The sequence below is a fragment of the Haplochromis burtoni genome, unplaced genomic scaffold (assembly GCF_018398535.1).
Source record: "Haplochromis burtoni strain Fernald_Lab_line unplaced genomic scaffold, NCSU_Asbu1 Contig_118, whole genome shotgun sequence".
Lineage (NCBI taxonomy): Eukaryota > Metazoa > Chordata > Actinopteri > Cichliformes > Cichlidae > Haplochromis > Haplochromis burtoni.
Window position 1 is genome coordinate 1,294,572 of NW_024582479.1, and position 25,767 is coordinate 1,320,338.

Consider the following 25,767-nt stretch of genomic DNA (forward strand, 5'->3'; position numbering starts at 1 on the left):
AAGAGTGGGAAAAAAAATGACAAGCTGGCACAGTGGATAATCATCTCTCTTCGGTTATCAGCTGTCATCGTGACACACCAATGAGTGCTTCCTGGCATTTCAGCAGAGGATGAGGTGAGAAAAGAACTAAAAGCATAAAGGAATACACACAGGGGAGATAGAGGGATGGACAAATGACAGGATGGCAGAGACGCTGACCTGATCCGTTTCGGTTTTCAGGGTGTGTGTGGGACAGGTACTCTCCAAATGCTCGCGCTGCTCTGTGGGGACACACACACACACACACACATACACGACACACATAAAGACATTAAATCATGGGTGGAAAGGAGGTATGAGTGGGAAAGAAGAGAAAGGGGAGAGAGAGGAGAGAAGGGCAAGGGAATTGTAAATTATAATCCTAATTGCCTTCTTTGTAGGCTTGTGCCACCCACAGATTAAGATGGAGCCGTTTTATCTCCTCGCTCCAGGCAACCCCAGCCTGAGGGAGACAGAGTTTGAGACAACAGGAGGAGATAGAGTGAAGGATTGTTTTAGGGCGACTTAATTTCTCAGTGGGTCCTCAGTTTGCATTGATAGGTGTAATTGCAGATGGCAGACTGTGGGTGTGCTGGGATTTTTTTGTTTTGTGGCTGCACTTACTATATCTGTGAATACTTGACCTTGACAGCAACAGACCAAGATTGTTAATGTGCTGGTAGAAGCAAAAATAGATGCTAACAGGTTAATCTTTTACTCACAACTCTTTGCAGGTTACAACACTTTACAGATACACATTTAGCCACATATAGAAAAAATTAAATACCAAGGAGGGCTTCTCCTTTAAAAATAATAGTCCCAGATCTCACGGTTGATTGACACTGACCTGCTAATGTTCCTCTAGTGATTCTGTGTAATGGAAAAGGGATGAGAGAGACAAAGATGTTCTTTCAGTGTCAGTATAGGTACTCTGGAGAAATGTACTGCAGTGATAACTACAAGGAATGACAGAGGAGAGGACATGAGAAGTGAGTTAAACACTGTATGCTTACAATGAGTTACTGTGTAAGAAGAAAATACCACTGTAGTAGTTTTTACCATACAAGCAAACCACCGGCTAAGCTCTTGAAATATGCTGTTTATAGTTTCAACTTTCCAACAGCAAGCTCGATGAAAAAGAAACCACCTACTGCTCTATTAAGGGATCTATAATTCAGCCCATTTTAACACTTAATGTTTTTAATGTATTAATTTTACTTGAACACTGTCAGCTGACTGTATGCAGACTTTAAATGCTGAGTTTATCTCTAAAATGGAAGCATTATGCATATTATATTTATTTTTTAATAATAATCTGATGTGTTCACAATATCAATATCAGTTATACTAACATACTAGTTACACTAGTACTAATTGAACACCGCAGCCCAAATGCTCCTAGTGGTTATGCTTTCCCAATACAGCTAACTGCTGACGTATCTGTGCTGAAGAATCCCTTGTATGCAGGAGAATCTGTGGGTGTACACCTCCGCCCGGCACCACCGTCAATTATTAAAGCCTGTCCAGCACAGTAAGCATACACACACATACACAAACTGACTCACACAATCTCCATCACAGAAAGAGCCGGAGTGCAGTGAAAACACTTCTCTCACACAGTTTCTCATTGAGACACAGCTCTGTATTCTTAGTGCACTCTGTGCTCTTTCACCCCTTTAACCCTCAAGGCTCCTCTTGAGACAATGCACAAAAACAAACCTGACTGACAAACCTGACTTTTCCATTTAATGATAAAACCTGACCTGTTTATAGCAATTCCATATAGGCATATTCTACAGCCTGTCAGATGTGCCATACTGAAATGTAAGCAATGTAAGTGAAATAACTAGCAGTCCAGTAAGAGAAGTTAATATTCCTGTACATATTCTCACCTCTAGATATCTGTAAACCTTAAAAACTATAAAACAATTTTGTCCTTAAGTTTGACCCGAGCATAGAACCATATAATTGTGATAATATGTGTTCTGATCCACGTCCCTTCAGCCTCCTTCCATTGCTGTGATGTACAAATACTGGAATAAATAAAGAAATATAAAGCGTGGTTGTACAAATTAACGCACATTTTCCACATACAGTGGGTTTTGATAGTACTCTATTATATTGCTAATAGAACCGTGCAAAAGAAGAAGATTGTGTCATTAAATGGCCAAACTTCACATGATAGAAGGGAAATACAACATTTGTGTTCATTACCTCATTACTCATTGATCAGCACAAGATTGGGAGCCTCAATTAAAAAACTGGGAGCAGAAAACAACATATAATCCCATCTTTAACCAAAGTGACATAAGTTATCTTCCTAATGGTTATGTTTAGCCCAATCCCCTGTACTGGGATATTGTCTTTCAAATAGATCACTTATCTCCTTGGTCCTTGGGTGCTACGAACTAAATCCTCTTCTGTGCTGGTAACATATAAGAAAAACAGACATGTTTTAATGCTGAGCATCTTTTTTGAACCAAATGTAAGTAGTACACTATTTGGATAGGTTTCTGAGTGTTAATGTGAGAAAATGTTTAAATATATTATATCATCATTATTTCATATATTTATCTTATGATATAAGAATATTGGAGGCAGCCCCTACTAATGTGACATTCAACCAAAAGTAAATGTAAGTAAATTTAATTGAAGTTAATTCAGTTCAATTTAATTCAACATCAAGGCACTTTATACTGTTTAGGTCTAACAATCAGACAACCCAACAAGCACTTGGTGACAGTTGGAAGGAAAAACTCCCCTTCAACAGGAACAAACCTCAGGCTTCCACACACTGTGGAAGAGAGTCAGAGATTAATAATAACTAACAATTTTAAAAAAAATCAGTTCAGTTTTATTTATATAATGTCAAATCACAACAGTTGCCTCAAGGTGTCGTATATTGTAAGGTAAAGACCCTACAATAATACAAAGACAACAGAGAAAAGCCCAACAATCATATGACCCCCTGTGACCAAGCACTGTGGCGACAGTGGGAAGGAAAAACTCCCTTTTAACAGGAAGAAACCTCCAGCAGAACCAGGCTCAGGGATGGTGAGGGGAGGAAGACAGGACTAGGTCATGCTGTGGAAGAGAGCCAGAGATGAATAATAACTCGTTTTAATTTAATGCAGAGTGGTGTATAAACACACAGAGCAGAGACTGAAAAGAGTTAAGTGAAGAAGAAACAGTCAGTGCATCATGGGTAACCTCCAGCAGCCTAGGCCTATTGCAGCATAACTGAGGGCTGTCTCAGGGTCAGGTAATTTATATGATAAGAGTTTGCAGATGCTGTAGTGCTGATCTTTATCTCAATTAAATTCACACTAGATGTCTTTGTATTGTTCACTGCTAAAAAATTTTTGAAGCGTGAACTTTTTCTCAGCTCGATGAGGGCTCAGTAGTATGTGTATGCCTCTGACCCAACCTTTCCACGCTGGGGATTTGCAGAAAGGTGGTGCGGTTGTTAGCACTGTATTTGAATCCAGCTGTTTGTAGTTTCTGTGTTCTCCCTGTGCCACGTGCCGGTCTGCACTATGACAGCTGGTATAAGCTCTAGCACAAACCAAAACCCTGAATTGCATAAATGGAAGAAAATGAATGGATAGATGAACAGACCTCAGTTCAACAAGTTTTTACTGCAAAACAAAAACCTCACACAGAACAAATTAACCGGTAATTTTAAATGTTTCTTGTGTAACCGCAGAGTCTTTTGGCTTCTACACTGTTCACTGTCAATGGTTAAGACTGCAGCTAATGTAAACCAAACCTTTGAGAGTTTGGGGGTGTTGTTGAGGACTAAGGCTCTGCACGTGCTGTGTCACCAACCAGCTCCTTTCACCACATTTCTAAAAATAGCTCACCATGCCGCTGCAGTTCTGCTACAGCAACTTCTTCTCAGAAACCCCCGACTTCTTCAGTTGTAATGGGCATAAAGCTGCGTGTGCATGTGCTTACATACGGACATGTGAGTCTAATGGTACTTAAGGGCATTAAGAAAAAGAAATGTTTTAATTTGTGTGTGCCTGCAGTAACAATAATCACAATTAAGGGCACTTGTGATAAATGTAGTCTATACTTTAATCAGCAGGTGTCCCTCAGAACCTCTGATACATTTTCATTTGGCCCACCTGTTTTATAATTCAACAGGCTGGGCACTCTGATTAGAATCAGCAAACAATGGTGCAAGAGGCACGCATCATCCATTATACATGAGAGGAAACAGAGCTGGAAATGGATAGAGCAGAACGTCTCTCAATCATCCACTACACAAAACCTTTCTCTGTACAGTGCCGTCTTATATTCACAGTTTTGCACCAGCTTCATATGTGATACGTGAGCACAGCACGGGGGCAGTGAGGTAGCAACTGATAAATAGTCTCCGGTGAAAAATGATGAAGGGAAGGGAAAGGAAGAGCTTGACAGTTAGATATGAAATTCGTCCTGCATGCTCTCAGCCATGTGACCGGGGTTTGGGGAAAGAGACAAGTTAGGGAGGGGAGATTCTGAGGAGCAGGGAAGTGATTACAGCTGAGAGGAAGAGCAGTGTAGAAAAATTTGACCATATTAAAAATGAAAGAAGACTAAACCTGAGGAAAGACAGGTGGATAGAAAAAGGACATCAGTGTTTTTTTTTTTATTTACAATAAAACTCTTTAAATTTCAACAATTGTCATACTAACTAATGTAGTACACTACTGTTTATTAGTACAGATGCTTAAGGTAAGCGTCAGAGCATCTGTTTTCATTGACTCTGCAGCTTAGGAGACAACAACATGAAAACGGTTGACATCCTGCTATGTTGTTGCCTGCTTGGTGAGCTGCAATGCTGAAAAGTAAGCAAAAAGCATCACTTGTGTCCGTTTTCCCTGTTGCATCAACCATGTCTTGCATATTTATGATTTTGCACATCACCGTTTGGTACCTTAAGCTGTGATTATGGTTGATGCACTTGCAATTGTTTGTCCAAATTATCACACCAAGACAACCCTGTAACCATTGACTGGCAACTCAGAGAAAGAAATCATTACTTGGGTGGGAATAGCAAAAATTGAAACAGAAATCAAAGTGATTGCAGAGATTTTCTTCAAAGTTTTCTACTGAATCTCTTATATCTTCAGCCTGTTGCAGTATTCCTCTCAGTACCACCTGCAAATCTCTGTGCTCCTGCACTATTCTATCACCGAAACAGCTACAAAGATTGACCCACTCATACAATCATGTCACCAATCAGGCCGCGTGGCTGCCCCCTCACACCAGGCTAGAGAAATCAAGGGGCACACTGCAAGCCGAAATGACACCAGAAAGCAGCACCCGTCAGTCAGCTATGACTGACTGTCATACACTGAATCTAGATATGTGAAAATGCAGCATCGCCTGGACTAATGGGCCATTCTTTTGTGTCTGTTCAATATTTTCAGCTCTTTAAGCACTTGTTGTCCATGTTGTTTGAAAGATGATGTTGGAAACAGCATTTTCAAAGGTCAAATTATGTTTAATAAGATGATGATGCATCCTTGAACATGACACCAACTCCTGTCTTCAGCTGTCCTCAATTGTAAATGACTAAATCGCCTTGTTTGCACCCCACCAGTACTCTGATCTAATTATTCAATTCTTCTGTTCAGTAGAACAATAAATCTTTTTCATAATGCAACCGCACTAAAAATAAATACTTAGCTTGGATTGTTTTAACATGTTGGTTTGGGTTAAAATTACTACTATTGTGAGAAAAGGGGACATTTGTTGTCATGGTTCCTGTAACATTACGTAGGGAATGAGAAGCAAACAGTAATCTTCTTTGTTAAGGTCTGACTGACATTTTGGTGATCCATTCATCAAAATCTCTTTCATATGCACCCTTAATGACTTAGGGAGGCTGTTGTAAGGACTTTTTGGGGCCATTTTCTGAATTAAAAAAGACACAATTCCAAGAGCAGCTTTTTTCCTGTTATGTAAACTTCTGTGGGTACAACATGAAACCTTAAGGTGCTCCATATTATCTGGTCATCTTTTCAGTTTCTTCTGAGTGAGCAGGTCAGAGTGAATCTGAGCATTTTTTTTTTGTACTTTGTGTCTAGAACTAAGCAGGTCGTGTGTAGTGTACTTATTACACCAGATGAATGAGTCAGACACCACTTACACACACTCCACTTCTTGAATACATTTTGTCAGAAACTCCACTAACCACTTCAGGCACATAAAAGGACTCTCAACAACAGGAAGATACACCTCAGCACTTTTCATGGATCTAGAGAGAACAATGTGTAATCACTTACTAATGGGTGCAGCTGGAGGAGCAGTACTGCCTATATTAGTCCTACGTTATCCACTTGTTGTTTGACTTTTCTTTTCTCGGCTTGTCTCTTTTTGTTCAGGGTGCACTTACACCTACGTGATGAAGGCTGTCAGTCAAATGTTTTCCTGCTTCGGTTCCTCCTGTCAATAGTTAAAATGTCCACTCACTCTTGGATAGGCGCCAAACAAGCAATCCACACTCTTCCAAGTAACTGGCTGTATTTCAGTAATATAATTAAATAAACAGCTTGTGTGGAACAGAGAGTTTTTGTCATCTCTAATGTAACACTTGCAAAATCAGTGTTACATTAGAGTGCGGTGCAAAACTCTTGAGTCACCCCTATTTTTCTATATTTTACTAGGAAAATGGGAAAACGGTGCAGAAATTTGTTAAAAAGTGTGCAAGCATACATGGATATACAGTATAGAAGAGAAAAATTGAGTCTGTACAGCGCTAATGAGCTTGAAAGTCAATATTTCGTATGACCACCTTTATTCTTCAACACAGCATGAATTTTCTAAGGCAACCTTTCTTCTAATTTCTTCAAGCAATCTTGAAGAATAGTTCTGCAGGCTTCTTGAAGGACATTCCAAACACTTCTTTGGAAGTTGGCTGCCTCTTGCTTCGTTATCTTTGAAAATGACGCTACACTGATTCAATAACGTTCAGGTCTGGGCTCTGGGGAGGCCAATCCATGACTGATAGTGTGTCAATGTGATCGTACTGGGTTGGCAGTGTGTCTGGGATCACCGGCATGCAGAAAAAAGTAGCCTTTGGCAATCAGATGCTTTCTAGGAGGTAATTCATGGTGGATCACTTCTTAATTTTGACAATATCCCCAGTATCACTGACTGTTGTACCTCTCTCCTGACGTCCTCTGTACATTTCGATGATAATTTGAATCAGAAATCCCAAATTTGGATTCACTATAACATCTGTTGCCACTGATTTAGTCCAGTTTTTGTGTAACCCAGCATACCTAAGCCTTTCCTCCCTGTTTCCCTTCCTTAAGAATAGCTTCTGGAGAGAGGTATCCTTGCATCTAGACCATTTCTGATGAGGCTTCAATGAACAATATCTGGATTAGCTACAGCGACAGATGCATTACTCAGGTCCAGTGTCAGGTGTTTGGTGGATTGTTTCCTACTTCTTGAGGACATGACTCTCAGATGCTATTACTCTGTATCTGACAGTCAGATACAGATGAACAGTGGGTCTTTTTTTTTTTTTTTTTTAGTTTTTTTTTTTGTGTCCCGTTTGGATCTTTAGCCATCAGAATTGTTGTCTTAAGGCCAAGAAAGATGCCAAGTGGGGTTTTTTTTTTTTTTTTTTTTTAGGCCTATCACTTTTTCTTTTATCCAACATTGTGCCAGCTTCCTCAGTTTTGTTGCAGGACACACTGCACACCATGCTGAGAAACGCCAAGTTTTCAGCTAAGAGCTCATTGGGAATCACCTTGCTGATTCAAACATATTATTTTATGCCTGTCACGTGTGTTATCCTTGCCATTTTTGTGGATTCAGAAAAAGTCTGGCTCCCTGGAAACAAAATATAAAAAAATGAGGGGTGGCCCAGACTTTTGGATATTACTACCATCCTTAGGGAGTTTTTCCCAAATACATGTTCTCAATCAGCCAATTACTCACCTGTGTATACTATCTACACCACAGCTTTGGCCTTACTGTAGTAACTCCAGTTAGCATTCCTCTTGTTTCCGCTTGTTTCTATTTTTTTATTTTTTGCTGACAATTTTTTGTGATCTCAGCTTATATTAAATATTTGGATTTCGACTTTTGGACTTTTACTGTGCGTACTTTGTCATGTGTTTGGGTCCTCTACTTCTGAGTCTTCATATATTTGTTACAAACTGTTTTCAAAAGGTCCAATTAATCGTTTAGAAACATAATGCTAGCTTTTTAATGAGATTCATTTAATGCTTTGAAGGATAGAATGAATATTGAGAGATATCCCTAACCTTCTTACACTTCTTATGTGCTTTGTTCTTTAATAAAATGGCTTTTCTCATTTTTCCATCTCGAAATGACATCGATATGAAGGGTTAAATTAATACAACCAACAAAAATCCAAAACAAAGATGATAAATAGAAGAAAATAAATCTGTGATCATTAACCAAAACAATTTCCTTCAATTGTGTTCTTTCTCATATTTAAGCTATAAACCTGACCTTTATCTGCAGGGCTATAAAATGGATCCCTAAGGACCTACAAGATTAAAGAACTTGCTTACTGTTCTTTACAGCAATGATGCAGCATTTCATTCATATTATTGACCCATATCTAATGTGCCTCGTTCCTCTGTGGACTCTGATATCATTTAACACAGTGACCATATCCCCTGCCATGGCTGAAAGGTCTCCCCTGGCAGTGTTCCCACTGGTCTGAATATCATCAGAGCTGATGTCTCCTCTGGGTGTCTCTCCATCCACCGTAAGCAATCGGCTGCCAAGGAAACAGATTCCTTAATGCCTCTTAATCATATCCTCCTCTCAGATGCACTAATTGAATTGTTTCACAGAACACACATGCAGGATAGCGCGCGCGCGCGCACGCACACACACACACACACACACACACACACACACACACACACACACACACACACACGAGGTGATGAGAACCTGTTGAGGAACTTGTTGCACACTCCCATGTCCCTTCAATAGGGACATGGGAGTGTTAATTGCAGTCTTAAAGGTGCAATGCTTTATGGGACATGTGGGAACCAAGCATTGAGGAGGGATCTGATTAAAATGTCAGTACACTAGAGGCTGAAGCACCACAACCACATACGGTGTTGAATGATGACACTGATTCCCACACAGCAGTGTTTTTCTGCAGCAGCTAACACATATTTAACGCTGATCTTTTTTTATAGAGCGGGCACAGAGAGCTTATTCCCACTGTATATTTTCACTTGTGACAGTAGAAAAACCAAGTATAATAATAAAAAGACAAAAAACATCACCAGAAGCTTATGTTATGTTTCAGTATCTCATTAGCCATGACATTAAAAGGAAACTTGAACGGAAATGGGAAAAAAACAAGTATACAAATAATCACAATTCAACTAAAATCATCTTCTGCTAAGCGAAAAAGACAAAATCAGAAGTCTCTTATAAAATAGTCCCAGGATTATCACGTGAACATCAATCATATGATTACCTCCAACAGTGTATTTACATCTTATTCATAACAGACATCGAGCACAGAAAAACCCTTGCTCACGCACGTTCCATTTGTATCTCGTTTATCTGCACTCTATCGATCATAAATAGTTTAATTTATGAGAATGTCTCTCTTCCAACTTCCACTTACATGAATACATCCAACACCAAACAAGGATTGATCAAGAATAGCTGTGAACCAAAATAAAAATATAAATGTTTTCAAAGAAAGGTTCACCACAGCATGGGATGGATAAGACCTGAGTTCCTCACTCAGTAGTAGTGAAGTAGAGGACCCAAACACATGACAAAGTATGCACAGTAAAAGCTTGAAATCCAAATCTTTAATATAAGCTGCTCTGGAACAGGCAGAGCATTGAGAATGGGGCAAATTTTTCAAAATAAAACTGCATTTTCTTTCACAAAATTTCTGGAAATTCTGTTGAAATCTGTGCTAGATTGCATGACATTAAGCAGGCATACTCAAACACAATTCACTACTACAATCTATTGGCATACTGAACAATTTTCACTTGAGATCCATTTACAGTACAAACTTGTTCTGGTGCTATTCCCCTGTAACTTTCATAATAAGCAAATTAAGCTTCCTAATTCATTAAGAAACATTAAATACAGAATGGCAGTCACAGACCAACAATCACACAGCATTGCTGGAGTGTGTATGATTATTCAGACTGTAATGAATAAAATGTGAATCATTTAGCATTTTAAATGAACAAATTAAACAAATTGAACAAAGCAGGAGGGAAAGGAGGTTAAGATACAGTAGATATTATAGCAATTTCTTTCACTCAAATGAGAATGAATAAAGTAGTAAGAATACATTTAAAACATGGAGTGCATAATTTATAGCGGATGAGAAAAACATAAGCAGAAGCACGACGAAGCATGATTTTGCCCAAAACACAATCAGATTTATAAAATTTAGGAGGCAGTCTTTCCATGGCGTTTGAATAAATCGAAATTACAAAAAAAAAAAAAAAAATTCTAACAGTTATGTAACATCGCTGGCCCCCAATAACAGAGTGACTGCAGGCCACCTGACTGTCCTCCACAAACTAAAACACAATGTTTCATTCGCATCAGTCTGGGAAAAAAAAAGAAAAAAAAAGTCTTTCATCTTTCAGTCCATTTTCCACACTCTCAGAGCTCTGTGAAAGCTGTTGTCCACTGCCCTTCAGCCGAACCACAGCACAGCCTTCCTCTTAGGCTGATCGACAGATCAAAGCATTTCCTTCCTCGCTCAGTGTCGCAGAATTCTGGTGTGTACATAGGAGGTAATCTGTCCCCCTCTCTCTTTCCCTCCTCACTCTCTGTCACTAGCTACCTCACCGAAGCTGCTGGAGAGGAGAGTGTGACCTGTTTCATAACAGAAATCCATAAGCATGCACAAGATGACACAGGCACTGTCGAGCATCGGGTACAAGAAGCCAGTGTCTCTTCAGTAGCATTCAGACCTCTAACGCCTCCTCATATCTCAAGACAAAAGAGATCACTTGAGGAAAATATCTTTGTGCATGCTTTCCAATCAGGCACACCTATTAACAGATTAAAAACTCACCACATTTTTCTTCTTTTTAGCTATGCTAATGGCATGGCTGTGAGGACACGGATGCCAGTCTGTCCACCACTTTGGTACATACTAAAATGTCTTAACAGTTGTTGCACTGACTCCCAAGAAACACACTGCAAACATCTATTGTTTGTTAAGGATAACTGTAACTGATTTCTGGTGCTATGAGTTTGAAATTTGTAGGTTTTTATCACAACGTGATTCTCCAAAAACCACGAATGAGTTCATAAGTCATAAGGAATGAATAACATGAAAATAACATATGACCTTTAAGCATTACAGCTTTCGCCATAGTTACACATTATCAGCTCCACTTAGGTATCACTGCCAATGGATTCTTTTGTTTTTTATTTTGGATATTGTACAGGTTTTGTATTGTGGTTCCTTGCAACATTTGTCATCACTCTTTTGTCCTTCTGTTATCACCACGTCACCTTTTAATTTGGCCAGTCCTTTGGAAGGCATTCCTAGTTAAAGGGAACAATGTAAAGCACTAGCAGAGTGACAGGTTTTGCCAAGAAGAAATAATTAAGTTAGAGAAAGATCCTTTTCTTGGTTTTAATAAATTGGGCCGTGGGGAATTGTTTTACTGTCAACCAAGCTCACACTTGTTATTAGTTAACAAGTGTGAGCTTAAAGTTAAAGTCCAGAACTTTCGCTGCTTGTGGCATTTCATATTCTTCCATCACGCTGATGCTGTATGCAAGGAAGGATAAAAACAATAAATAATTATGTGTATTACAAAAAGTGTGTGAGTTTGCTAGATGTTTAAGTAAGCTTGATATTTATACCTGGCTCTTAAAAGGCCCCTGGAAGTTTCATTTAATGAATTTAATGTTTTAATGAAGTCAAAATAGACTGGCTGGCATCTGGGATGGTTTGGAAATAGTAAAAGGAAAAGTGGGGGATTTTTATAATTCAGAAAGATGTGTGGGGGAGTGTATAAGAGTTGGAGAAAGAGTTAAAAATAAGCATATTTAAAGTTACTTTTTCCAATGACTCAGACTTTAGTTTAGATGTATTGCCATTTGCCTATAAGTTTCTGAAAACCATAAAGGATCAGCATCACTTGATTTAAGGTAAGGGTGGGTCTGCAGGAAAATAAGAACAGTTAGTGCACCTATCCCAGGGGTGAGCAACTCCAGGCCTCGAGGGCCGGTGTCCTGCAGGTTTTAGGTGTGTCCTTGATCCAACACACATGATTTTAATGGCTAAATTTCCTCCTCAACATGTCTTGAAGTTCTCCAGAGGCCTGGTAATGAACTAATCATTTGATTCAGGTGTGTTGACTCAGGGTGAGATCTAAAACCTACAGGACACCGGCACTCGAGGCCTGGAGTTGCTCACCCCTGGGCTAGCCTAACTACTAGCATCATTTCCAGCATGTAGGAACATAAAGGCAGGCCATATGGTTGATTCCAACTCCAGGTTACCGTGTCTGATTTGCTGTAACTTAAAATGTATAAGCAAAGTCTCCTTCCTTCATGTTGCTATAAATTAACAATAAACAGATTTTAGTGGGAGAAAGTATTAAATCCCACTCACGGTTACAAATCTGCATCTCGCTGCTTAACTTTCCCTTATTCTGGCATGGCACATGATACAAGATCAGCACAAAATGCACAAAAGATAACCTTAAAAACAGACAAGCAAACAAACAAAAAAAAGAAAAGCTGTATGAAGAGACACACATGGGATCCATGCAACCGTGTGCATGTGCAAGTAGAGAGATGGAAATGGGGCGCTTTTATTAAATTCTTTTAAATTCTCACTTCCTCATGCATGAGGTTATGTGCAGGTGAAAGGCTGATAAATATTGGATGTGAATCAACTCTGTTTCCCATATACTGGAGGCGAGGTGGATTCTTCTATTAGTCAAAATAAATAAATAAGCTCTGAAATTGAGTGTTTGTGCTTATGTGAGTGAAGAAGGAGGGGAGCATGTGTGGTGTGTGTGTGTGTGTGTGTGTGTGGGGGGGGGCTACCAGTTGAGTCAGACATGTAACAGTTTGTGCAGTCCCTTTGTAGATGCAAAGGGGGGAAAGAAAAAGAGTGGCAGCCCTGCGGTGGGCACACAGGGTCTCACAGTGGAACACCTGCTCAGGATCTCCTCTGGGTCCATTTTCTAATCGTGCAGGAGGATCACATTCTCATCTTCGTTTTAGGGAAGCACACAGACACAAAAACACACTGCGCTAAAAGCAACATCGCTAAAAGCATGGTTGTGTAATGTAAAGAAGGCACACACACCCTGAGAGAATGACGTAACAACACATCAGCCCACATCTGTGAACGCTCTAGTCTGAACAAGTCAAGGTCATTCACGGACTGAATTAAAAACACTGGGCCCTGCTGTGAGGCACCCTCTGAAGCAGAGAGCTGCTTTGTATTCCGAGCTCATGTGGGACTGTAGCGTCCTGTCTGCGCTTGATGCCTGGACACATGAAACACACAGGCACACGTGCTTTCCAGCGAACTGCAGCCTCGCAGATGTGAGGAAGAAGGCAGCATCGTTGATACAGCCTCCTTACTCCCTCTGCGTAGTGCTGCAACAGCTGGATGCGGTTCTGGCTGTTTAAAACACGCACGGCTCTCAGACTGAGTCCCTAATAGGTTTTAACGGGCTGGACTCGTGCCAAACAGTCTGAGTCTTGTTTTTCCAGCCTGCAAAAATTAACGGACGTTTCCCGTGCTGCCCTCTGTGATTGACCCAATGACTGGTCGTGATAGGTGATTAGTGCAACGACTGAATCGATTGCCGTGACTGATTAATCGACAGCTGGCTCATTTGCCCACCCCGGAGTGAAGGCTGCCGTCTCATCGCTGTACTGTTTTCTCGATTCTCTGCGGCCAGACAGAAAAGCAGCTTTTGGTTAAACTGAAATAACAATCAAATAGCAGGATTTTTTTTTTTTTAAATAGCGGCTAATAAGAGGTGGCAAACTGGGAAAATGTATCAGGGACACTCTGAGTCACGGCAGTCCCATTTTGCCTCTGCATGACTTTGGTTATACAATGATGCTTCATTCACAACATCCAGAAACACTCCGACGCGCCAGGAGCAAACATCTTGCAGCAGGTTTACATTACATAAAACACAGATATGGGGAAATTGCATGAAGCCATCCTAATCACGTAATCAATTTCTGATAACAGGTTCAGTTTTGGGAGATCTTTAATCGATATTTGCCCCAGTGCACGTTCCGAGCTAGACGCGGGACAATCAGCAACCACCAAAAGCGCAAAGAGCCTCTCTGCGCATTACAAGGCAGACTGGCTATATCCAGGATAGCGCAGTGGTAATCCATCAAAACGCAAAACTGTCACACCTGGGAACTTCGTGTCGCTCGCACCTGAAGGCTAAAACACCTGCCAAGACTTCCTAAGGGTACTATAACACTGAGATATAAGCCGAGAGCTCCGAGTGTCACTCACCTAACTTTTGCTGCCACAGAAGAAATCGCATCGTTTCTTAAATTCTTCCTCTTGGACACAGCAGTTCCCATGCTGGCATGGAAACGATGCAGGCAGGAAAACAGTTCATTCCAAAGGAAGGAGGAATGCGACGATGAAAACAGTATAAAAATCGCAAGAAAAAATAAAAAAGTTGCAGGGAAATCCGGGAGCAGATAGGTCACGCACGCGTCTGCAGAGCAAAAAAGAAGGAAGTCAGTCTTCTCTCTCTCTCTTTCTCTCTCTTACTCTGTCTGTCTCTCTCCGGATATGAGCATGTACGTGGGGTAGCTGCACAGCTGCCAGAGTGAGGCTGAAAATCCCCCCCCCCCCTCTCTCTCTCTCTCTCTCCCTCCCCCTTTCTCTCTCTCTGTCTCTCATTGATCAAAAAAATGCAATGGGAGGATTGTTGGGTTGGCGATATCACCATCGTCCTCATCGTGCTCGCAAAGGTGGAGGCGGGGAGCCGTGTATCTGCAACAGTGGTGTCATCCACCTCCACCTCTGCCATTCATCTAATGCTCCTTTTTGGGGACTGTGATCTCTGTATCTTTACTTATTTATTTCCTGGTGTTACATAAACGGTCATTTTGGTGAAAGCCCCATCCACCCCCTCTAACACACACATACACAAACGCTGTAACTGGCTCTTACTCAACCAAAGACAGGATGAGGCACTGCAGCGCTCTGTAAATATTTCTTCAATTAATAATACCACTGGAGCTTTAGCGTGTGCTTTGTTCTATTTCTTCTTATTCTGTTTTTACATTTAGATGATTTTGAAATTCAGCAGTTGAATTGTGTTGACCATTGGACTCGTATATACCCCAAATACTTTATATATCCCATTTTCGGGAAATTCTTTTGTTACACCAGTTGAAATAATAATGATAGTAAAAATAATAATGATAATATTATCTGCTCCCACGGCAGACAACAGCAAAGTACACTTCACTTGCCACAAGTACTGAATTCCTGGGTGACTGAAAATCTCCATCGTTTACTGTAGACATTGATGGATGTCAGCTTGCTTTTTTTTGCATACACTTCACTTACTGTGTTGGTCTTCCAGTTCAACGTGGATGCCATACTACCTCACCATATCAACATGCTTTCCCAGGATAGCCGTCGTCTTCCTTCTGAAGACGATCACCATGTCTCTGGTCTCGTCTCTGGTCTCATTCACATTCAGAAGCAGATGATTCCTTCCAGACCACCATCCATCACTAATACATCTAATCTAATACTGCAGAATATTATCATATTTCTGACCTGGAGTTACACAGAAAGTCTGAGGTGTACAGGGTGTAGCTTCTCTCATGATGAATGGAAATATTAGATATAGAATGTATAGATTTGATAATATACCAGCAATTAATAATCTTACTTTGTTCATATATACTATTGGCCTTTTTGTTATGGTTATGGGTCAGATTGACCCAGCATTTTGAGTTTTTTATGTCTTGGTTTATTTTTGAATGATGGATTGTTCTTTATGTTTCTCTGGTGCTTTGTTGAGTTTTATGACAAATCTGTGTTTCAGTTATTTTGGTGTGTTTTTGCATTATGGATTGTTTTCTTATTCTCTTGTAGGGCTTGTGGTGATGATGATGATAGATTATTATTAGTTTCTTGTTTCTGTTTATCCGTGTTTAAGGATTTGTTGTTGCATGTATTGTTTGAGTTGCATGTGTTATATTCTGTCTGCCTCTCTGTCTGCGTCTTTGTTTAGTGGTTTCTTGTTTCCTGTTTTATTGTGAAGGTCTGTGTCTCATGTGAGTGTGTTCAGTTCTACTGCTCCCCTGTCTCGTTAGTCCAATTTCTCCCAGCTGTGTCTCCCTCCTGTTTCTCATTCCCCGATTACCTCCCTGTGTATATTAGCCCTGTGTGTTCCTGTGCTCTCTGTTGTGTTGTACCATCAGATTGTGCCTGTGTGTTTCTGGTTCTCAGTGTTTGTTGGTCTGTTCATGTTTTGTGCTTTGCCAGCAATAAAGCTGTGGTTTTCTGTTGAAATTTGGCTTCATGAGTCGTGCGTTTGGATCCTCACCTCCGCCTGCCACACACAGAGCCCTGACACTTTTTGTCCATCTTTAAGAACTGTCTAAAAACACAATATTCTACGATTAAATGTTAACCTGTGATATAATGACATGGCAATGAAGTCAAGGTTTAAGATGCAAAGAGAGAGAAACATACAAAAATCTGTGTCTCACTGATATGCAGATCAACTGAAAATAGACTTGAACTTAGTCTAATTTGTAAAGCACATAGACATAGAGTAAGGGTCTCTGGACAACAACCTCTGTGGAAAACAATTGCACAATCCTGATTCCTTTATGTGAGATGATTGTAGGATGGCAACAGTTCAGTGCAACATAAATAGGATGACAAACAATATAAGACCAACAAGCTGGCATCTCCTGAATGCAATTCTTTTCACAGTAGGTTGCAATATTATATGGGAACCAGGAAATATTTAACAGAGTAGAAAATACCTATCTCACACTATGGCACTGTGAGTATTTCTTACAGCAGTTTGTCACAGTGTATGCACACATGCATGCATAGTGTGGGACATGCATACTGTAAATTACGTAAACAGGCAGAGGCACAGGCAGCAGATGAATCACCAAGCAGCCTAACAGCCGATTAGCCTTCAAACATCAACTCAATCAATCTTTCAATCCACGGGCCATTTCGCCAGTAGCTCAGATGTACAGGACGTCCTTGGGCTTTTTATCTATTTGTTGTGGGCTTGTCCTGCACACAGCACACGCAACCACTCTCGGGAACAGCACACAGTAAGACAAAAGGAATGAAAATCGATAAATAAAGGAAAGCACCTCTGGGCTTGTGTGAGCTGCTGTAGGCCATTAAGCAGTAAATAATTCCAGGCAGCTCTGACTCTTGGAGCTTATGTGGGAAGACTGCAAATGACCATGAGAGAAAGAGGAGTGAATGAATGAAAAGAGAACAAACGTATGAGAAACTCATTTGTTCTTTTGCTCCCTTTTCATTCATTGAGGCATTAAGCAGCAAATAATTCCAGGTAGCTCTAATGACAGTCTTGGAGCTCATGTGGGACGACTGCAAATGACCATGAGAGAAAGATGAGTGAACGAATGAATGAAAAGAGAACAAAGGAACAAAGGAGTTTCTCATACCAATTTGTATGAGAAACTCTTTTTTTTTCATTCATTCACTCCTCTGTCTCTCATGGTCATTTGCAGTCGTCCCACATAAGCGCCAAGAGTCAGCGCTGCCTGGGATTATTTACTACTTAATGGCCTACAGCACCTCAAGAGGTGCTTTTCTTTATGGTGGCAATCGTGGCTCAAGAGTTGGGCGTTCGCCTTGTAAATCGGAAGGTTGCCGGTTCGAGCCCTGGCTTGGGCAGTCTCGGTCATTGTGTCCTTGGGCAAGACACTTCACCCGTTGCCTACTGGTGGTGGTCAGAGGGCCCGGTGGCGCCAGTGTCCGGCAGCCTCGCCTCTGTCAGTGCGCCCCAGGGTGGCTGTGGCTACAATGTAGCTTGTCATCATGAGTGGGTGGATGACTGGATGTGTAAAGCGCTTTGGGGTCCTTAGGGACCAGTAAAGCGCTATACAAATACAGGCCATTTATTTATCGAAGGAGTGAATGAATGAAAAAAGAACAAACCAGAAAAGAGAAAAAAGATGGCAAAGGTGGTAAGAAGACGATGGGAAATGGATGCAGGGATTTTCCAAGGGGTGCAGCTATGAGTCTAACACAGCAAGATACCAAATATGTTGAAAAACAAAAAAGAGAGGGGCGACAAATCAATGATGGGGGGGACACGCAAACCATAAATCCACATCTGTGCAAGATATTAGTGTCTCCTCTGACCCTGACAAGCACTCACCGTTTGATTGATTGTAAAGCAGATCGATATTTGAGTCTGCAATGTTTACAACAGCAATCAGCCAAGTGGTCCGATAGTCCCTTTGTGTGGGCTGAACGTACGCTCCAGTCTCAAATTAGATTTTTCACAAGTGCACATTTTGTTAAATAGAAACAGCCTGGCAATATCAGCCGTTCAGTTCAGTTGACTGAAATAGATCAATGACTATTATATTGATTGACAAGAAATTTTGCACAGGGTCACAGAAGTTGAATCTTAATGACTTTGCTGATTCTCTCCAGCACTTTCATAAAGTTGATAACTGTGATTGATGGTAAAATATATATAACTACATGGTGTGTACCCATGAAAAACAGCACATACAATTCCACAGCCACAATATTAAAAGAATCTCTCTAATATTGTGAATTTCCTCTCGTTGCTTCGAAAACACCTCTAACCCCTCAAGGCATCAGCCTCATAAGGTGTCCTGTGTGCCTAAAGCTCCTTTAGGTTTGTGTTCTTCTTTTATATAGGGTGGGGAGTCCATCGATCAAGCTTGTTTTGTTCCACGTACATCCCAAAGATGCTTGATCTTGTCAAGTGAATGTTAACCACCACAGTATGGAGCTGCTAGGATTAGATAGGTGGTAATGTCAAAGGAAAGTCAACAAAGTGTTCCCGAGGAGAACTGCCAAGAGCGTCAAGCTGTTGTCCTTCTCCACCCTTCAAGTGCATTTTGCTGCCATCAGCTAATGATGCACATGCACCTGGCGATGAGATACAAGAAAAAGTGATGCATGTATTTTGTGATGAGTCACATTTTGAGGCCATATTTTCCATTTCTTCACAGGCCAGCTCTGACACATGCAACACTGAGTTATAGTAGCTGTGGTGCAACCCATAGGTCAAAAAATACATTTTTAGAATACCTTGTTTTATATTTAAATACCTCCTATATGATGAAATCCCAGTCAGCTTCAGCTGCTCAACTAGCATTGCCAGCTGGATATACTTATGCCCACTAAAAGTGCTGGAGCTGGCCTCAGAGGGCCATCGGCATTACTGTACGCTCGTTGTCTTGTTACATTCTGGTGGATCACAGAAGCTTTCAAAGGCAATAACATTCAGTTTCGCTTCATTTTATCATGATCAAAGTTACACAGTCCAAGCGCATTAAACTGTCACATGCTATTAGTCCTTTAACTGAAACTTTATCAGTCCATCTGAGAGTGAGGAAATGTGTGGAAAACAGATGATAAAAACACCAACAGGGAAAGCAGTTGGATCATTTACAAAGACTATAGAGCAAGTCTGAATAGTGATAATGAACCGAACTCTGCAGTTTGTTATTCTATACAATGTTCTGTATACTTTGGTGCAAATTTTAAATCAGTATTGTGAAGCATACACCATTTTTGGAGACACTGGGGACATTTTGATGTGAAGGTGGAGGCATGTGTAGACAGCATAGCGTGATGTAGTAAAGCTTAAGAGTGAACTAAAACTCTAAAAGCTAAATGTGCTTTAACCGTCTAAGACCCAGGGGGAAAAAGTGTGTTGATATTTTGACCCTTTTAGATAACTGTAGGTACTGTGGATGAAAGAAACATCCTACAGCAATTTCTTTTATCAAAGCTCTTACTTTTATTTTTTTTATCTTCTTTCCCTTGCAGTGGATGTCGGGTCTACCTTGATGATGTGATCTAATGTGTTGGTTATCACCTCAAGCTAAGTTGATAGGTCACACCATCCATTTCACACACACGTGACCATGTGTGGTATGACAGAAGGCTGAGTGAGAAAGGATTTTGCTCAGTAATGTGTACAGGGAGTCATACTTTTTTTAGGATGGCCAGGTGAAAGGTCAACATACCAGCTTTCTAGGAGCCTAAGGAGCCTGGAGCAGCTTTCGTAGGGCAAGAGGTGGGGCACACCCTGGACAGGTCTATCGCAGGGAGACAGAAAACCATTTGCACCCACATTCACACTTCCTCTGCCTGTTTACATAGTTAGAATCATCAGTTAACCTAACCTAGAGACACACAAACACAGGGAAAACATGCAAACTCCAGACAGAAAGGCCCCGGCCAGTTGGTGGAATCGAACTCTTGCTGGGTGGCAACAGAGTAACCACCGCAGTTTGTTACAAAATGTTCTTTACATTTTTGTCCTTGACAGATTAAGCAACAATAAATGGCAAAAGCATACAGATGGTGTATGTATGCTTTTCTGCCTTTATAACCCCAGTGGTTTAAAATCTCACGTGATATCTTGTGATATCGCCCACCACCACCCAATTAAACTTTTTTGAGTCCAAGTCTTGGCAGACTGGGGCAGCCTGGTCGCACACTGTTTAAGAGAGATCTCACCATACCTAATCTTCAAGAATCTTATTGAACTAGTGATAAGGTTCTACGAGGACCCAGTATCCACGGGTATCTGGGTCATGCTATGAGCAGATAGCTGAAAAATGTCCTCAGATCTGGTAGGGTTTCAGGGTTTCAGAGTGGAGCACCTGCCTCTGGTTAATGTGCTCTGACATCTTTAAAAACCCGGTTACCTATTTTATGTTTGATGTAATCAGAGCACCTGCAGCCCCGCTGGTTGTGGTACGCACTAGCCTGTTTTCATGTTTCATGTTCAAAACAGCTTCAGCCAAGTTCAGCAGGTGGGGCTAAAGTTAATTCACAAAGACAAAGAGAGGCACGATTTAATGCAATTTTGGCAAATCTAATGTTAATTATAAATAAAACTGCGTTAAAAGTTTAAGAAATTAAACTTTTACTTATTATGTTTTCTATATATTTATATATTTTTGTGTGTGTGTGTGTGTGTGTGTGTGTGTGTGTGTGTGTGTGTGTGTGTGTGTGTGTGTGTGTGTGTGTGTGTGTGTGTGTATATTCAGCTGAAAATGCTCTTAATTCCTCTTCTAAACATTAAAAAAATTCAGCTAGCTTATACATTGAAAGTTGGTGCTGTCACTTTGTACCTGTTTAGTTTCCTCAGAAGCTGATATGTCCTCCTGTGAGTTATTCACCTTCGAACTCAAATGTCTGGCCTTCTTCCATCCCATTCCATGACATGGAAATACCAGGATGTCCCCTTGACAGTACAGTAGGACTCAAATCAAATACACGGAATAGACTTGGCTTGCAGACTCATGTCTGATACAAATATATATTGCTTGGTGCAGGCTAATCTGCACTCAGAGGAAAATTAATAACTTGTAAAATTCATATATCTTCACATACATTGTTTCATTTATTCAATTCACTTCTATTCTATTTATGATGCACCAAATCACCATAATAGTCATGCCAAGGTAATGTATATTGTAAGCTAAAGATCCTGCAAAAATACAGAGAAATTCCGTACAATCAGACAAATTCCAGTGAGAAAACACTTGGTGACAGTGGGAAGGAAAAACTCCCTTTTAACAAGAAGAAAGCGCTGACAGAATCAGATTTGGGCAGGGGCCAGCCATCTACGGTGACTGGTTGGGGGTGAGGAGAGGGAGAAAGGAGGGTAAAGTTCACATTAAAGGACAGTATTGCCCAGTCATAATGAACTTTGATAGTGTATTTTGGTTACAGTATTCAATTATGTCATGTGCTCATTAGAGTGGACAGGTGCACAAACCCTTATGACAAAGTAGTCCACAGCTTGTGTCACCCACCATTTCCTGTCCTAAGTAAGTTGAATTACATCTGATTGTTTATAGAGGTTAAATTGTAAAAACACAGCTGTCTTTGCACTAGAATACAACTGTGAAAGCTAAAATTTAGACTTTTCCTTCACACTTGACAAATTAATCATTTGTATTGTGCATTACATTATTTAAAACCCAAGCTGGATAAACAGTTAAAAAGATGGAAAAGATTTTTCAACTCTTAAAATGGCAATATTACTTTTTGTTTCCTTTCTGAGCCTTTATGAGGCGATGAGGAAAGGTTTGAACACTGAGCCACCATCTTAGTCAGAACATGTTAAACCTGTTGCTAACGCTATGCGTTAATCTTTTTTGTTCAGTTTCAGTTTTCTATACTATATATCCAGATATTTAAACACAGGCATTTTAGTTATACTTTCAAGACATTTTTAATTACAAAGAAGAAAGGAAGGAAGGAAATACTGATCACCAACAAAGCTAATCCTATTTCTTTTGCAAGCTAATCCTACCATTATCCTATCCTTAGAATCACTTCTGTATTTGCATGCTTTTTTGCTACATTAAGCTCTAGGTATGGGGAAGTTGGTTTGTCACCTACTTTGGTTCAGACTGAAATATCTACAGTTATGAAGATTACCCATATGGAAAAGATATATATAAATCTTATAAAGTTTGTATCTGTCTTGTGTGAAACTTGTATGAAAAGCATATAAGAGTGAAAACAGATATAAGATCCCTTGAAAATTTATATAATGAAACTTGTATGTTTTGGATACTTACTAGAACAATATATGAAAGTAATGAGAAAGTGGCCACTTTCATGAGTAAATCACATATAAGTTTTTACTATTTCTTATGGGTACAGACATCGATTAGTACAAACATATATGGTCTGTGCTTCAGAGCAGCTTATCTATGAGCACTTATTTAAGAAAAATAAGCATATCAATAGAAAAAAAATATTTTGGACTAGTTAGGTCCATCTATCCATTCGGCCATCTAGCCTCGATATTTTTTTAGATTATTACCGGAATAGTTATATTGGTAGGCATGCTACTTTGCTCCTGTTTATTACTAGAATCAGAGATTAAAGGGATCCTCTATTCTATTTCCTCTATCACTGTGAGGTTTGCATTTCCTTTTTATATCACCACCAAATATCCAACAACATATGTGAAGACAGACAGAAATGAAAAACCATCTAGCTCCTTCTAGCATTTCTACCATCTAGCATTTTCATCTAGCTCCTTGCATACCAGCACTTTGGAGGTATAATCAAAAGTACTGCCGTTTCCATCCACCTAATCAGTTGTCAGTTATTGCTGATGTTAGCATCAATTTTAACATGCCGAGTGTGTCGAAAACCAGCTAAATGTAGCATGCTAGCATTGTGATTCTGAGCGTGTAAGCATGCTGATGTAAGCTTGTACTTCAAAGGGACACTAGTTACAGTATTCCAGAGCAGCTAGCATGAATGTAAGGTGTTTAACTCCTTTGAAGAATAATTGGTAAACAGGTGAATTATGGGACATTAAAAAGATGTAAATGATGATACTGCTAAAACCACCATTATCGCTGCTACCGCTCAGTTTAGCATAGACTGAGCTGCCTTGGGTTTCTTTGTTAGGGGAAGGTGCAGATGCCTTTGAAAACTCTTTAGGCTAATAGGCTCGCCCATAAATCTTGCCAATGCTTCTATGAAGACAAACTTTGTATCTCTCGGCATAATAACCCCAAAAGCTTTTACAGTAAGCCCTGTCTCTTGAGGAAGGCAGGATGGCTGTCTGGAGTCAAGGAAAAATAAAGATGGTGCTTAGGTAACAGCACACTGGAATACAAAGGGAGAAAATGATGCCTCAATGCTTACAATGATTTGCATGAACGATACTAATAAGACAAACAAAAGGGTTAATAAATACATGTGTGTCGGATATTTTTTTCTTTCTCTCTAGTCTACACATTTCCTAGTCTAGGGCATTGGAGAAGCTGCTGCATATATCTGTGATAGTGAGGACCTTGCTCACCTGATAAAGGGAGGGGATAAGGAGAGATGGATGGCAGCAGTAAAATGACAGGAAGTGTGGCACAGAAATGAAGTGTGCCGTGGAGGAGAAGAGATTTTCATGGGCAGATGATGGATAGTGCAATCCGTGGGCAGGGACTTTGCTCTTTGTATGTGTGTGTGTGTGTGTGTGTGTATCAAGTTAAACTGAGAGCTCAGGTCTCAGTTCAGTCTGACTATTATTATTAAAATTAAGTGCTGTTGTATTTAAAATCAGTTACATTTTACCCTGAAGCCTCCACATATATAAAAAATGCTCTTGTAGCATGGAGTAACTATTTGTCACCCAAGTCTGATATATTGTTCCACCACACAACAGGCATCACAGCCTTTCTGAAAAAACTCTGAATCACACATTTTGTCTGGTAGAATATCTCATTTTTGTACCCGTTTTCATCTAACAGTCTACAACTAACATAGACAAATAAACTGCCTAAATTTCCCCCCTCTGTGTCTGCCACAGAAGCACATGTGAGAACATCATAATGGCAAACATTAAAGCACTATGAGCACTTTCTCAGCTTCGCACAGTGTAAGCAGAAGAATTTTCACTTCTTCTGTGCGTTATCCTTGCATGCTAGACAGAAAAAACTGCCAGTAGCAGTAATTGAAGTATGTAAATTATCTTAATGGCTTTAAAAAAAAAGTTGTTCAATTTAAAGTGAGGATGTGGGACACTGTTTATATTAAATCATCCAGCAGAATAGGTATAAAGTATGTGATTTTTACATTCTGTATTGCACAGTCATGAAACACAGTCTGACATCACTTTTGTGTGGACCTGACAGGTCAGACAATCTCTGCACTTTGAGGCTGGCTGAAACTGCAAACACAAAAGTAAATGAAAATAAGAAAACGCATCTTTTTTGGCTGACCAAGTCAGAGATACCATGTAACCAATAGGGGTGGGGGAAAAAATCGATACTGTGTAGTATGGTGATATTTTGTTTGCTAATAATGTATCGATACAGGGACAGCAGAAATCGATATTTTGTTACAAAAAAGTTTTTGTGGACTGGAACATGCTCTGACTTCAGAGCATGTTGATCCTTTTTCTGAGCAAGAATCCTGACATTCCTTCACTGTCCAAATGTGTTTAACTTTTTTTGGCAGCAATAAACATGACAGTTTACTTATTTTAATTTAAGACATGTTTTATTTTAATTAAGTTTAAAACTTTTTTATTTAATGTAAAATTATATTTTGTTTTAATTTACTTTCAAATTCTTCAGTTGCTGAATGGGCTGCATAGTTTTCATAAATTGCATAGTTCAGAATAGCTATAATTGTACCAGATGGTTGCATTCAGTTAAGTTGGACTAGACTGTAATACAAACCGTTCAGTTTGTCAACAATAAAACTGACTGAAATGAGAGAAAGACTGAGTGGAGACTTTGATATTAGATAAAATGAATATTGATAAAGTTTACCTTTATGTACAGAATCTGAATATCGCAAAATATTTTAAAAATTGCAATAATATCGTATCGTGCATTAAATATTGTGATAATATCGTATCATGGGATGTATGGTGATTCCCACCTCTAGTAACCAAGTTAAAATGCTGTGATTGCATCTCCTTTAAAAAGTTGAATCTCAAAATTCCAGAAACACACATGACTTCT

At 39.9% G+C, this 25,767-nt stretch overlaps 1 protein-coding gene across 10 annotated transcripts in view; it reads right to left on the reverse strand.

The window, feature by feature from the left end:
- The window catches only part of LOC102289738 (NMDA receptor synaptonuclear signaling and neuronal migration factor), a 44,721-nt gene extending 29,861 nt beyond the window's left edge, over positions 1-14,860 (reverse strand). For 9 of the 10 annotated variants that reach the window (XM_042223706.1, XM_005938825.3, XM_042223703.1 and 6 more), the window contains exons 1-2: positions 14,528-14,860; positions 199-260 (exon numbers count right to left, since the gene is read on the reverse strand). In XM_042223706.1, the coding sequence (XP_042079640.1) occupies positions 199-260; positions 14,528-14,598 (133 nt within the window). In that variant the 5' untranslated portion in view covers positions 14,599-14,860. The remainder of the gene's footprint in view (positions 1-198; positions 261-14,527) is intronic. The other variant, XM_042223705.1, reaches the window with a different exon arrangement.
- Between the last annotated feature and the right edge of the window lie 10,907 nt (positions 14,861-25,767).